General features: G+C 48.8%; 1 protein-coding gene across 1 annotated transcript in view; it reads right to left on the bottom strand.

The window, feature by feature from the left end:
* Positions 1 to 7,521: 7,521 nt before the first annotated feature.
* The window catches only part of CABP7 (calcium binding protein 7), an 81,786-nt gene continuing 76,922 nt past the window's right edge, over positions 7,522 to 12,385 (bottom strand). Inside the window, exon 5 of the mRNA XM_034791630.1 lies at positions 7,522 to 9,084. Coding sequence (XP_034647521.1) covers positions 8,957 to 9,084 — 128 coding nt within the window. The 3' untranslated portion in view covers positions 7,522 to 8,956. The remainder of the gene's footprint in view (positions 9,085 to 12,385) is intronic.

Here is a 12,385-nt window from a genome sequence, read left to right as displayed (position 1 = left end):
CCCTTGTTGCTCACACTTCTCAACTTTATCCAGAGACTCTCAGGTTTTTCTGCAGTTTCATACCGGAGCTCTGAGCAGTCATACTGCTCTCTTACATACAACGCAACTCCCCCACCTTTTCTGCCCTCCCTGTCCTTCCTGAACAGTTTATATCCATCCATGACAGTACTCCAGTCATGTGAGTTATCCCACCAAGTCTCTGTTATTCCAATCACATCATAGTTCCCTGACTGTGCCAGGACTTCCAGTTCTCCCTGCTTGTTTCCCAGGCTTCTTGCATTTGTGTATAGGCACTTAAGATAACTCATCGATCGTCCCTCTTTCTCTCTCTTATATGTCCTCTATTCCCTGTGATGGGTTCGACTCACCACTGCAGCGCCTCCTGATGGTGTTCCTGGGGATTAGCTCTGTATGCCAGTGTGCCCTCCTCTGGTAGCATCTGCCGCCGTCACTTAGAATCATAGAATATTAGGGTTGGAAGAGCCCTCAGGAGGTCATCTAGTCTAATCCCCTGCTCAAAGCAGGACCAACACCAACATCCCAGCCTGGCCTTTGTCAAGCTGGGCCTTAAAAACCTCTAAGGATGGAGATTCCATCACATCCCTAGGTAACTTCCAGTGCTTCACCACCCTCCTAGTGAAATACTGTTTCCTAATATCCAACCTAGACCTCCCCCACTGCAACTTGAGACCATTGTCCCTTGTTCTTCCATCTGCTACCACTGAGAACAGCCGAGCTCCATCCTCTTTGGAACCCCCCTTCAGGTAGTTGAAGGCTGCTATCAAATCCCCCCCTCACTCTTCGCTTCTGCAGACTAAATAACCTGAGTTCCTTCAGCCTCTCCTCATAAGTCATGTGCCCCAGCCCCCTAATCATTTTCGTTGCCCTCCGTTGGACTCTCTCCAATTTGTACACAATCCTTCTGTAGAGGGGGGACCAAAACTGGATGCAAGACTCCAGGTGTGGCCTTACCAGTACCGAATAGAGGGGAATAATCACTTCCTTCCATCTGCTGGCAATGCCCCTACTAATACAGCCCAATATGCCATTGGCCTTCTTGGCAACACGGGCACATTGCTGACTCATATCCAGCTTCTCGTCTGCTGTAACCCCTAGGTTCTTTTCTGCAGAACTGCTGCTTAGCCAATCGGTCCCCAGCCTGTAGCGGTCAATGGGATTCTTCCTTCCTAAGTGTAGGACTCTGCACTTGTCCTTGTTGAACTGCATCAGATTTCTTTTGGCCCAATCCTCCAATTTGTCTAGGTCACTCTGGACCCTATCCCTACCCTCCAGCATATCTACCTCTCCCTTCAGTTTAGTGTCATCTGCGAACTTGCTGAGGGTGCAATTCATCTCATCATCCAAATCATTAAAAATTTTAAACAAAACCGGCCCTAGGACCAACCCTGGGGGCATTCCACTTGATGCCGGCTGCTGATCACTACCCGTTGAGCCCAACAATCTAGCCAGCTTTCTATCCACTTTATAGTCCATTCATCCAATCCATACTTTTTTAACTTGCTGGCAAGAATACTGTGGGAGACTATCAAAAGCTTTGCTAAAGTCAAGATATATCACATCCCTTGCTTTCCCCATATCCATAGAGCCAGATATCTCATCATAGAAGGCAATCAGGTTGGTCAGGCATGACTTGCCCTTGGTGAATCCATGCTGACTGTTCCTGATCACCTTCCTCTCCTCCAAGTGCTTCAAAATGGTTTCCTTGAGGACCTGCTCCATGATTTTGCCAGGGACTGAAGTGAAGCTGACCGATCTGTAGTTCCCAGGGTTCTCTTTCTTCCTTTTTTAAAATATGGGCACTATATTTGCCTTTTTCCAATCGTCCGGACCTCCCCCGATCACCACAAATTTTCCAAAGATAATGGCCAATGGCTCTGCAATCACATCAGCCAACTCCCTCAGCACCCTTGGATGCATTAGGTCTGGACCCATGGACTTGTGCACATCCAGCTTTTCTAAATAGTCCTTAACCTGTTCTTTCACCACTGAGGACTACTCACCTCCTCCCCATATTGTGTTGTCCAGTGCAACAGTTTGGGAGCTGACCTTGTCTGTGAAGACCGAGGCAAAAGAAGCATTGAGTACTTCAGCTTTTTCCACATCATCTGTCACTATTCAGTAAGGGTCCCACACTTTCCCTGACCTTCTTCTTGTTGCTAACATACCTGTAGAAAGCAACAGAGGGTCCTGTGGCACCTTTAAGACTAACAGAAGTAGTGGGAGCATAAGCTTTCGTGGGTAAGAACCTCACTTCTTCAGATGCAAATAATGGAAATCTTACCTTAAGGTAAGCCATCTTACAGCAAAAAAACTTCAGGACCAGACTGCAAAGAGAAACTGCTGAGCTCCAGTTCATTTGCAAATTTGACACCATCAGATCAGGATTAAACAAAGACTGTGAATGGCTATCCAACTACAGAAGCAGTTTCTCCTCCCTTGGTGTTCACACCTCAACTGCTAGCAGAGCACCTCACCCTCCCTGATTGAGCTAACCTTGTTATCTCCATACTGATTTATACCTGGCTCTGGAGATTTCCATTACTTGCATCTGAAGAAGTGAGGTTTTTACCCATGAAAGCTTATGCTCCCAATACTTCTGCTAGTCAGAGGCCTGGTCTCCACTAAGCCCCCACTTCGGACTAAGGTACGCAAATTCAGCTACGTTATTAACGTAGCTGAATTGGAAGTACCTTAGTCCGAACTTACCGCGGTCCAGACGCAGCAGGAAGGCTCCCCCGTTGATGCCGCGCACTCCTCTTGGCGAGCTGGAGTACTGGCGTCGACGGCGAGCACTTCCGGGATCGATCCCAGAACATCGCTTGACTGCTGCCGGACCCTCCGGTAAGTGAAGACGTACCCTTAAAGGTGCCACAGAACCCTCTGTTGCTTTTTACAGATTCAGACTAACACGGCTACCCCTCTGATACTTGATACCTGTAGAAAGCATTCTTGTTACCCTTCACTTCCCTTGCTAGGTGCAACTCCAATTGTGCCTTGGTCTTCCTGATTACACCCCTGCATACTCTAGCAATATTTTTATACTCCTCCCTAGTCATCTGTCCAAATTTCCACTTCTTGTAAGCTTCCTTTTTGAGTTTAAGCTCACCGAAGATTTAATTGTTAAGCCAAGCTGGTCGCCTGCCATATTTGCTATTCTTTCCGCGCATCAGGATGGTTTGTTCCTGCACCCTCAATAAGGCTTCTTTAAAATACAGCCAGCTCTCCTGGACTCCTTTCCCACTCTTCTGCTCCAGGGACCCATGTCCAGGGCCGGCTCCAGGTTTTTTGCCGCCCCAAGCAAAAAAAAAAAGGGGGGGGGCCAGAGTGCTGCTGCCAGAGCAAAAAAAACAAAACAAAACAAAAACAATTGCCACCCCTTGAAAAGTGCCACACCAAGCACATGCTTGGAATGCTGGTGCCTAGAGCCGGCCCTGCCCACGTCACTCCCAGGACTGCGGCATTGTCTTCACACTGAACTGTGTCACACTCTGTTTCCCCCGCTTGGGCCCTCTCACTATTTTGGGTCCTGGTCCAGGGACTCTGAAGATGGCCTCCACTTGCTCTGTCCCCTCCGACTCCTCTGTAGATCTTCCTGAGCCACTTCCCCAGTACCTTCTTTGCCCTTGCCTCAGGGCCTCAGCCTGCAGATCCCTACATGCGGCCAGGAACTGTCTTTATCTCCCTAGGTCTCTGCCTGCAGCACTGCTCTGTCCAGGGTGCTTGCTGCCCTCCACCTGCAAGGCAGCCAGTCCACCTCCCTCCTCAAGCTCCAGTGAATGACTGAAATTTATATGGGCTCTTCTTATATGGGCCAGCCCAGCTCTGATTGGCTGCTCCTATAAGCCCTTCTGTGATTGGCTGCCTCTTGCGCAGCCTCCCTAGGGTTCTATTAACCCTTGAGATCCCAGTGTGGGGCAGGTGCTCCATCACACTCCCATAATACCTGAGTGCCTCAGACTCTTTGCTGTGCTTACCCTTGCGACATCATGTGAGGGAGGGAAGTCTCCCCAGTCTATTCCTGGGGAACTGAGGCCAGAGAGATTAAGTGACTTGTCCCAGGGCACACAGGGAGTCTGGGTGGGGGCATGGATCAGTGTTCACATCACGCTCCCTGTCAGTACCCAGCCCCAGCCGGGACAGCTAATGACCCAACCAGCGGGCCAAATTCGGTGATTAAGCCTGGTCACGTGCCACCTGAGGCATGTTGCTCATACACTAAGAAGAAGACAGGGAATTGAATCCAGCTTTCTTAATTATTATCTCTCGATTAATACCCTAACCACTGGGCCACCATCTATTATTACTGGGGAAGCTGGCCATAGAGGCTCTTGGAGATCTCAAAGGGGCTGTTTGTCACATGTGTGTGTCTAACTGGGGTTCTCCCTCTGTGTCCATTTGCCCCCAGGAGGGATGTTTGCCCCTCTGATCCTTCTAAGGAACCCTCTTTCTTCTAACCCAGGAATTCTCCCACAATAGTGCATGTAAAACATAGTAAAAGAACCAAAAAAGTGCCACCATGGCTAAACAACAAAGTAAAAGAAGCAGCGAGAGGCAAAAAGGGCATCATTTAAAAAGTGGAAGTTAAATGCTGTTGAGGAAAATAGAAAGGAGCATGAACTCTGCCAAATGAAGTGTAAACATGTAATTAGGAAGGCCAAAAAAGAATTTGAAGAACAGCTAGCCAAAGACTCAAAAAATACCAGCAAAAATATTTTTTAAGTACATCAGAAGCAGGAAGTCTGCTAAACAACCAGTGGGGTCACTGGCCAATCAAGATGATACTCAAGGAAGATAAGACAATTGTGGAGAAATGAAATGAATTCTTTGCATTGGTTTGGAACAAACTGATAAATTAAACAGTAATAAGTCACCAGGACCAGATGGTATTCACCCAAGAGTTCTGAAGGAACTCAAATGTGAAATTGCAGAACTATTAACTGTGATATAAATAAATTAGTGGAGATATCCCATCTCCTAGAATTGGAAGGGACCTTGAAAGGTCATTGAGTCCAGTCCCCTGCCTTCACTAGCAGGACCAAGTACTGATTTTTGCCCCAGATCCCTAAGTGGCCCCCTCAAGGATTGAACTTACAACCCTGGGTTTAGCAGGCCAATGCTCAAACCACTGAGCTATCCCTCCCCCCCTGTAATCTATCATTTAAATCAGCTTCTGTACCAGATGACTGGAGGATAGCTAATGTGACGCCAATTTTTAAAAAGGGCTCCAGAGGTGATCCTGGCAAATATAGGCCGGTAAGCCTGACTTCAGTACTGGGCAAACTGGTTGAAACTATAGTATAGTAAAGAAAAGAATTATCAGACACAGAGATGAACATGATTTATTGGGGAAGAATAAACATGTTTTCTGTAAAATCATGTCTCACCAATGTACTAGAATTCTTTGAGGGAGTCAACAAACATGTGTACAAAGGTGATCCAGTGGATATAGTGTACTTAGATTTTCAGAAAGCCTTTGACAAGGTCCCTCACCAAAGGCTCTTAAGCAAAATAAGCTGTCATGGGATAGGAGGGAAGGTGCTCTCATGGATCAGTAACTGGTTAAAAGATAGGAAACAAAGGGTAGGAATAAATGGTCAGTTTTCAGAATGGAGAGAGGTAAATAGTGGTGTCCCCCAGGGGTCTGTACTGGGACCAGTACTGTTCAACATATTCATAAGGATCTGGAAAAAGGGGTAAACAGTGAGATGGCAAAATTTGCAGATGATACAAAACTTCTCAAGATAGTTAAGTCCAAAGCAGACTGCAAAGAGTTACAAAGGGATCTCACAAAACTTAATTCTCTGAAAACATCCACGCAATGTGCTGCGGCAGTCAAAAAAAAAGCAAACAGAATGTTGGGAATCATTAAGAAAGAGGTAGATAACAAGACAAAATATCATATTGCCTCTATATAAATCCATGATATGCTCACATCTTGAATACTATGTGCAGGTCTGGTCACCCCAACTCAAAAAAGATATATTGGAATAGAAAAAGATACAGAAAAGGGCAATAAAAATGATTAGGGGTATGGAACGGCTTCTGTATGAGGAGAGATTAACAAGACTGGGACTTTTCAGCTTGGAAAAGATGACTAAGGGGCAGGGTGACCAGATGTCCTGTTTTTAAAGGGACAGTCCCATTTTTTGGGACTTTTTTTTATATAGGTGCCTATTACCCCTCACCCCCTGTCCCGTTTTTTCATGATTGCTATCTGGTAACCCTACTAAGGGGGGTGGGGGTATGATAGAGGCCTATAAAATCATGACTGGTGTGGAGAAAGTAAATAAGGAAGTGTTATTTACCCCCTCTCATAACACAAGAACTAGGGGTCACCAAATGAAATGATGGTGGGGCAGGTCTCTGGCCTGTGCTACACACAGGGCTGGCTCCAGCTTTTTTACCGCCCCAAGCAGCGAAGCAACAAGAACAAATTTTAAAAAAAGCCGCGATTGGTGGCACTTTGGCGACAACTCTACCGCGCTGCTTCATTCTTTGTAGACAATTAGGCAGCGGGTCCTTCCCTCCGAGAGGGACTGAGGGAACTGCCGCCAAATTGCTGCCAAAGACACCTGCTTCCTTCGCTGGTGCCTGGAGCCGGCACTGGCTACACAGGAGGTCAGATTAGTTGATCACAATGGGCCCTTCTGGCCTTGGAATCTCTGCACCTAAGTTACTTAGCTGCTGCCACCATTAGCCATAACTTGCCTGGGCAGGATGGAAGCTGCTCCCAGTTCCCCGCTGATGCTGTGGTCTGGGTTATATTTTTCTGCCAGCCCCCAGATCTGCGCACACCAAGCCCACGTGAGTCAGGATCCTGGGTCTATGGGAGGTCTTTTGGGAGTGGCAATGAGAAGAGCACAGTGTAGCCAGTGCAGCTTTGAAGGTTGTATGTGAAACGATGGCCATATATTCCAGCCTATGGCATGGCGCTGGGTGTCTCTGGGCTGGGCATGAGCGGAAACCAGCCTCACTGGTGCTGCCTGAAGAGTTTGTCTTAAGGGAACATTGTTTTCCAAGGTGGTGTCTCTAAAGACACCTGCCAGTTACATAGAGCCACAGCTAACTCCAGCCCACCCACCCTGGGTACACCCACCTCCCTCTGAACCCAGCCATGCCCTTACCCCATTCACCCCATGTCCCACCCACCTCCCTTTGCAATCACCCCCAGCACTTAGTCACCCCAACACACCCCTCAGCTCCACCCACTTCCCTTTGTAACCACTCAGACTTGACCTACCTGTACCCAGCCCCTCCCCACTCCCCACCCAACACACCCTGTACCCCCCGACACACCCATGACTCCCACCTATAGCTCCAGCACCAGCCACCCTCATTTCCCAGCCCCCACCCCTCACTCACCTGGGGCTGCACATGGCCCCCTTGTGTCCCATAGAGAGGCTGCCGGGGTGCTGGGGTCCAGTCCTGCCCCAGCACCTTGCAGGATTTGTCCCAGGTCAGGATCGCTCCCAATCACAGCTGGACCTGGCCACACTCAGATCAGTTTATAAATTCCATTTTTATTTGGATTGAACATAAAAAAAAAAAAAGGAAACCCAAACCCACACTGGTCTGATGCTACATCCAGGCTGTAGAGGTGTGAGTGCATGTGGTGGTCAGGAACGGACATGGGGAGGGAGCACACAGAGGTGACATGGGACGAGAGGGCTGTGTCAGGAAGGCAGTTCAGAAGTGGCTCTCCAGACAGGACACAGAGGGGCTGAGAGCTGAGGCAGCCCCCCTCTTAAAGAGGGGTGGTAATGTGATCAAGGACAGACTATGGCCAGCTACATTCTGCAATGATGACTATCTTTGGGGCCCAGAGGGTTACTGGGCTAATAACCCAGCTGTTATACAGCACTTTTAATCAGGGGAAGCATCATTATCTCCATTTTACAGCTGGGGAAACTGAGGCACAGAGACTTACTTAAGTTCACCCAGTAGGCCAGTGACATAGCTGGGAATAGAACCCAAGTCCCAGTCCACTGGTCTGTCCACTAGGCCACACTGGAAGATGGGGGCAATTGGGCATAGTCTATAGGACAGTCCCAGAGGGGGCTGAACAGGCCAAAAGCAGATGAGTCACGCATAGTGTGAACTCCCTCAGCGAGCCTGGATGCCCCTTTCTGATAGGGAGCTTTATCCACACCCTGGCACGAGCAGCTAGGGAATGTCTCACATGTGGATTTTCTGGTGGCAATGGGGCCTGAGTTGCAGTACAGACTGAGTGTAAAACCTGACGATTCCTGCAGCCTGTCTTTGCCAATGCCCCCATACCCAGGGCCATATACAACAGGCTTCCTGATGACAACAGCACACAGCTGGAGTGAAAAGTGTGTGGTTTCTGGGACATGTGGAGATGGTTATGGGGAGATGGTGCTACAGCTAGTGGTGGAATCCAGCCCTTGTTATTGAGGTCCATGCAATGCCCGAATCTCAAATAGAAAATCTCGATGAGTGTGTATTGCTTACAGGATGATTTGGTTTATCATAAATATAGAGATATAGAATATATTATATATCTGATAGGCCTCTAATCTCCGGTTATAAAAGCACACGCTATTGCATCACTCAGACTGAGGGGGGGACTCCATGCACGGTACATGCACTTTTGTTTTAATCTAAATGTTCCGCAAACAGCCATGCGAGTCCAGGTGACCTCTCTTGCCCCGAGGCGAGTGGGAGCCGCCCCAGGGGAACCCATGCGCTCAGCAGACACGATGGCCCCATCTCCTGGAAGGGCGCTCCCAGCGGAGGAGGGGAAGGGCGGATGTGGGTGAGGAGTTGGTGGGTGTGCACAGAACACGTTCCATGGAGGAATAATTTGGTTTTTTCCTCCCCTCTTTGTGTATATATTCTATAATATATATATATATATATATTTATATATGTCTGTCTGTCTTTGTTCTTCTGGTAAGCAGTCTGTCTGTCTGGGCTACTTCATCCCGCTCCTCAGCACCTGATTGGCAGCAATCAGCATGACGCTGATGATGAAAGCGATGGCGAAGGCGCAGATGAGGCTCTTCCGGACGCACGTCTGTCGGATTTGCTGGTTCGAGCAGGCTGTGGGGGGAGGGGGAGGAGAGAGAGGAAGGGGAGATGCAGGTTAGTTTGGTGTCCTCTGTCACTCCCCTAGTCCCAGGCTCATCTGAAAGATTCACCCACACCCTTCACACACAGTGACTTCAGGTAGCCTTCTGCTTCCTTCCATTTGCTCTCCCTGCTTGCAGCCCTTCTGGCTAGGAAGTTTCTGTCCTGGCATCCCCTTCCTGGGATACCGCAGGTGCGGGAGTCACTGTGCAGGCTCCCTCCTCGATGCCCTAGCATGGTGCTTTGCCATTTAGCATGCAGAGCGGCAGCTGGCCCTCAAAGCACCCAAGTGGCCTCCTCCTGCATTAAAATTCCGAGCAGCCCAGAGCCAGAGTCACTTTCTTAATTAACATTTAAAAAAAAAGAGTAATAGGGCTAGTCTCTCTAGATGGCGCAGTCCCTGGTTCCTCAGGGAGAGGCATCGGGCAGCGTGTCAGCGCCTTTCCTCACCCAGAAGGCCTGTGATGTTGGGTACTCGCAAAAGTCACCATGTTCTAGATGCACAAAGATCCCAATGGTCTCTGCAGTGGATGAGGGTAGAGACTGTACTGCTTTTACTGAATCATAGCCTTTGTGGGGCAACAACATCCACAGGCCATGTGGGTGTGGAACCCGGTGATCTCCACCAGCCACATGTGCATGGAATGTGGTGATCGCCAGTGTGTGGGGATGCTGTATGGTAATATTTGTGACCTCTGTGGTTTACATGTGACTAGACAGGGTGACGTGTCTGAAACATGAAGTATATATGGGTAGATGTGTGTAGAATACGGGGAGCTCAGAAGCTTCTATGTGTACATGCCCAGAATGTGATGACTTGACATTCTCTTGGGTGTACTGGGGAACAGGGCGTGGACAGGGGAGCCACATATTAATCAGCCATATTTGTTGGCCTCACATTGAGAGCAGTAGCCAATCAGTGCAGAGGAATTTACTGCAGCTAATCAGAGCAGATATATTTGCATAATTGTAATCTATCTACTCAAGAAAGTACAAAGCCCTACACTGTGATTGCCTAACAATACTGTGATTGTCAGCCAATCAGAACACTGGGATTTGCATACTGTACCGTGACTGATAAATAACTCTATAGTCATACAACTCAGAACTCCTCAGCCAATCAGAGTGCAGGGAATCCCCTAATGAGAGAGGAGTGTACAGTTAGAAATCAGTAAGTGCACTTTGATTCCCTTAGGCAATTACATTGCTGCATGATAAGACCTTACGTTACCCATTATCAAAATGCAGCCATCTCTGGGGCGGAACAGGCCAGCTGTCCTTCTAGACATTAGCTTCTGCCATGGCCCCTCTTATTTGTCTCCTCTCTAAACTAAACAGCCCGAGATCCTTTCAATCTCTCCTTGTATGGGATTTTCTCCAGGGCTGCAATCATTTTTGTCATTCCCTGTGCTGACAGGCTGTATACCTCGTCCTGGCTCTGAAAGGGGGATGTGAGCCTGGGAGACCAATTACCTTGCCTGGCTGCACCTGGAGGGTGGACCAGGCCTTATTAAGGGAGAAGCCTAGCTGGGGAAGAGCTGGGTGATGACTATAAAGACAGGAAGCCTGCAGCAGCAGGGGGGGCCTGCAGGGAGTGAGGAAAAGGAACTTAGCAGTCTAGGACCAGAGATTGGTGAGACTGTGGGGAACAGGATGGCTCCTGCAGGCTGATGAGGAAGCCTGGTGGGGAACCTGGAAGACACAGGTCTGGACCCAAAAGCAGGCACTGTACCTCTGGGGAGAAGCCCTAGATGGTGTGCAGTGTTACAAAGAGCCCAGAGAGGTGCTGGGGGAGAGGCTTATGACAGCAGGGAGGCAGTGGAAGGTGTTTGAAGGGGGTATTGTGGGGCCCCTTGATGTTGCTATTTAAAAGCCAAACGGCCTTCCAGGAGTCTGGGGCTAGACAGACCCCTGGAAAATCTTGTATTTTAAGTGTGTTAAAGAAGTAAAATTTGGGTTCTGTCAGTATTTTGCTGTGATTTCTATAAAGGATGAAAACAGCTCTGCTGCTGTTGCTCTGCTTAGCATGGATTAACCTGGGACCTCTCTCTGCCTTCCTGGCAACAATTTGGGATCCCTTGAAGAGCGGTTGGGGGTGGGGGAGCAAACATCCCCTCTGCCTTGGCGGTGCTGGTCCTGGTCCAGAGGGCGGATGTGAAAAGGCCACTCAACTCAGACTGCACAAAACCTGCCTGTAGCTCAGAGCGCTGGGCAAAGCCGAGGTCTCCAAGGACCCCCACCCACGCATGGCTTGACCATCTCATGCTCCTGGGTTGCCCTCTGACCTGAGAGGGGGGAGTCGGGCCGGGGGGGGCGGGGGGGCTTGGAGAGGGACAGCCCAGAGTCCCATGGAGGATGGGAAGTCCCGCATTAGCTCATGATGCATCACAACAAGCCCACTGGCCTGCTCCCTGCTTCTCCAGACAGCTCTGTAGGGGCAAGGTAGCTGATGAGGGCAGGTGACAGGGGAACAGGGACTGCAAGTATGGCTTGCTCCTTACCATGGTCTGGCTGCATGGCTGGCCCCCAACATTTTGGCACCTGAGGCGGGGAGCTCAAATGACGCCCCCATGCCCCCTCGCTTAGGCCAAAACTTTGAAAGGTCTCAATTCTGCCTTCTTCCTGATCTACTTCTCCCATGGTACTGCTCTGCTGCCAACCCCAATAAAGGAGAACTAACAACTTAAAATGCCTTGTTCAAAAATTTTAAGTAACACTTAACTTTCAAACGCTTGAACAGCAAATGTAACTTTTCTTATCTGCATAGTAAACACTGGCATTTTTATCTGTTTGAATAATCAAATTGGTGCTTTCCGTGCCTTCTTGGTTGCAAAGATTTGAACTGTTTCCTGCTGAAGGTCCACAGTCTGGGCCAGCTCATGCTCTACTGAGATGGTTGCAAGGCCGACCAGCCTCTCCTGTGTCATTGTGGAGTGTAGATGTGTTTTTATTAACTTCAGCTTGGAGAAGCTGCGTTCTCCATTGGCAACTGTTACAGGAAGGGTTAGAAGTATGTGCAGAGCAACAAAAGCATTTGGAAAGAGGGAGGTCATCTTATTTGTGCACCTATATTTCAGAACAGGCTTTGGAGTTGATTCTGCTGGAATGTATCTTGAAAGGGCTTTCAGTTCATCACCTAAATCACTCGCATCAATATCGCGCAGGTCATCATGTGTCAACACTGTCTCTAGTGCCCTGCATTGCTGGTGTAGGTCTTCTTCAGGTATAGTGAGGAGTTTTGGAATATCATATACAACATCCCAAATATACTGCT

The sequence above is a fragment of the Trachemys scripta genome, chromosome 15 (genome assembly GCF_013100865.1).
Source record: "Trachemys scripta elegans isolate TJP31775 chromosome 15, CAS_Tse_1.0, whole genome shotgun sequence".
Taxonomy (NCBI): domain Eukaryota; kingdom Metazoa; phylum Chordata; order Testudines; family Emydidae; genus Trachemys; species Trachemys scripta.
This window is presented reverse-complemented; position numbering and strand designations above follow the sequence as displayed.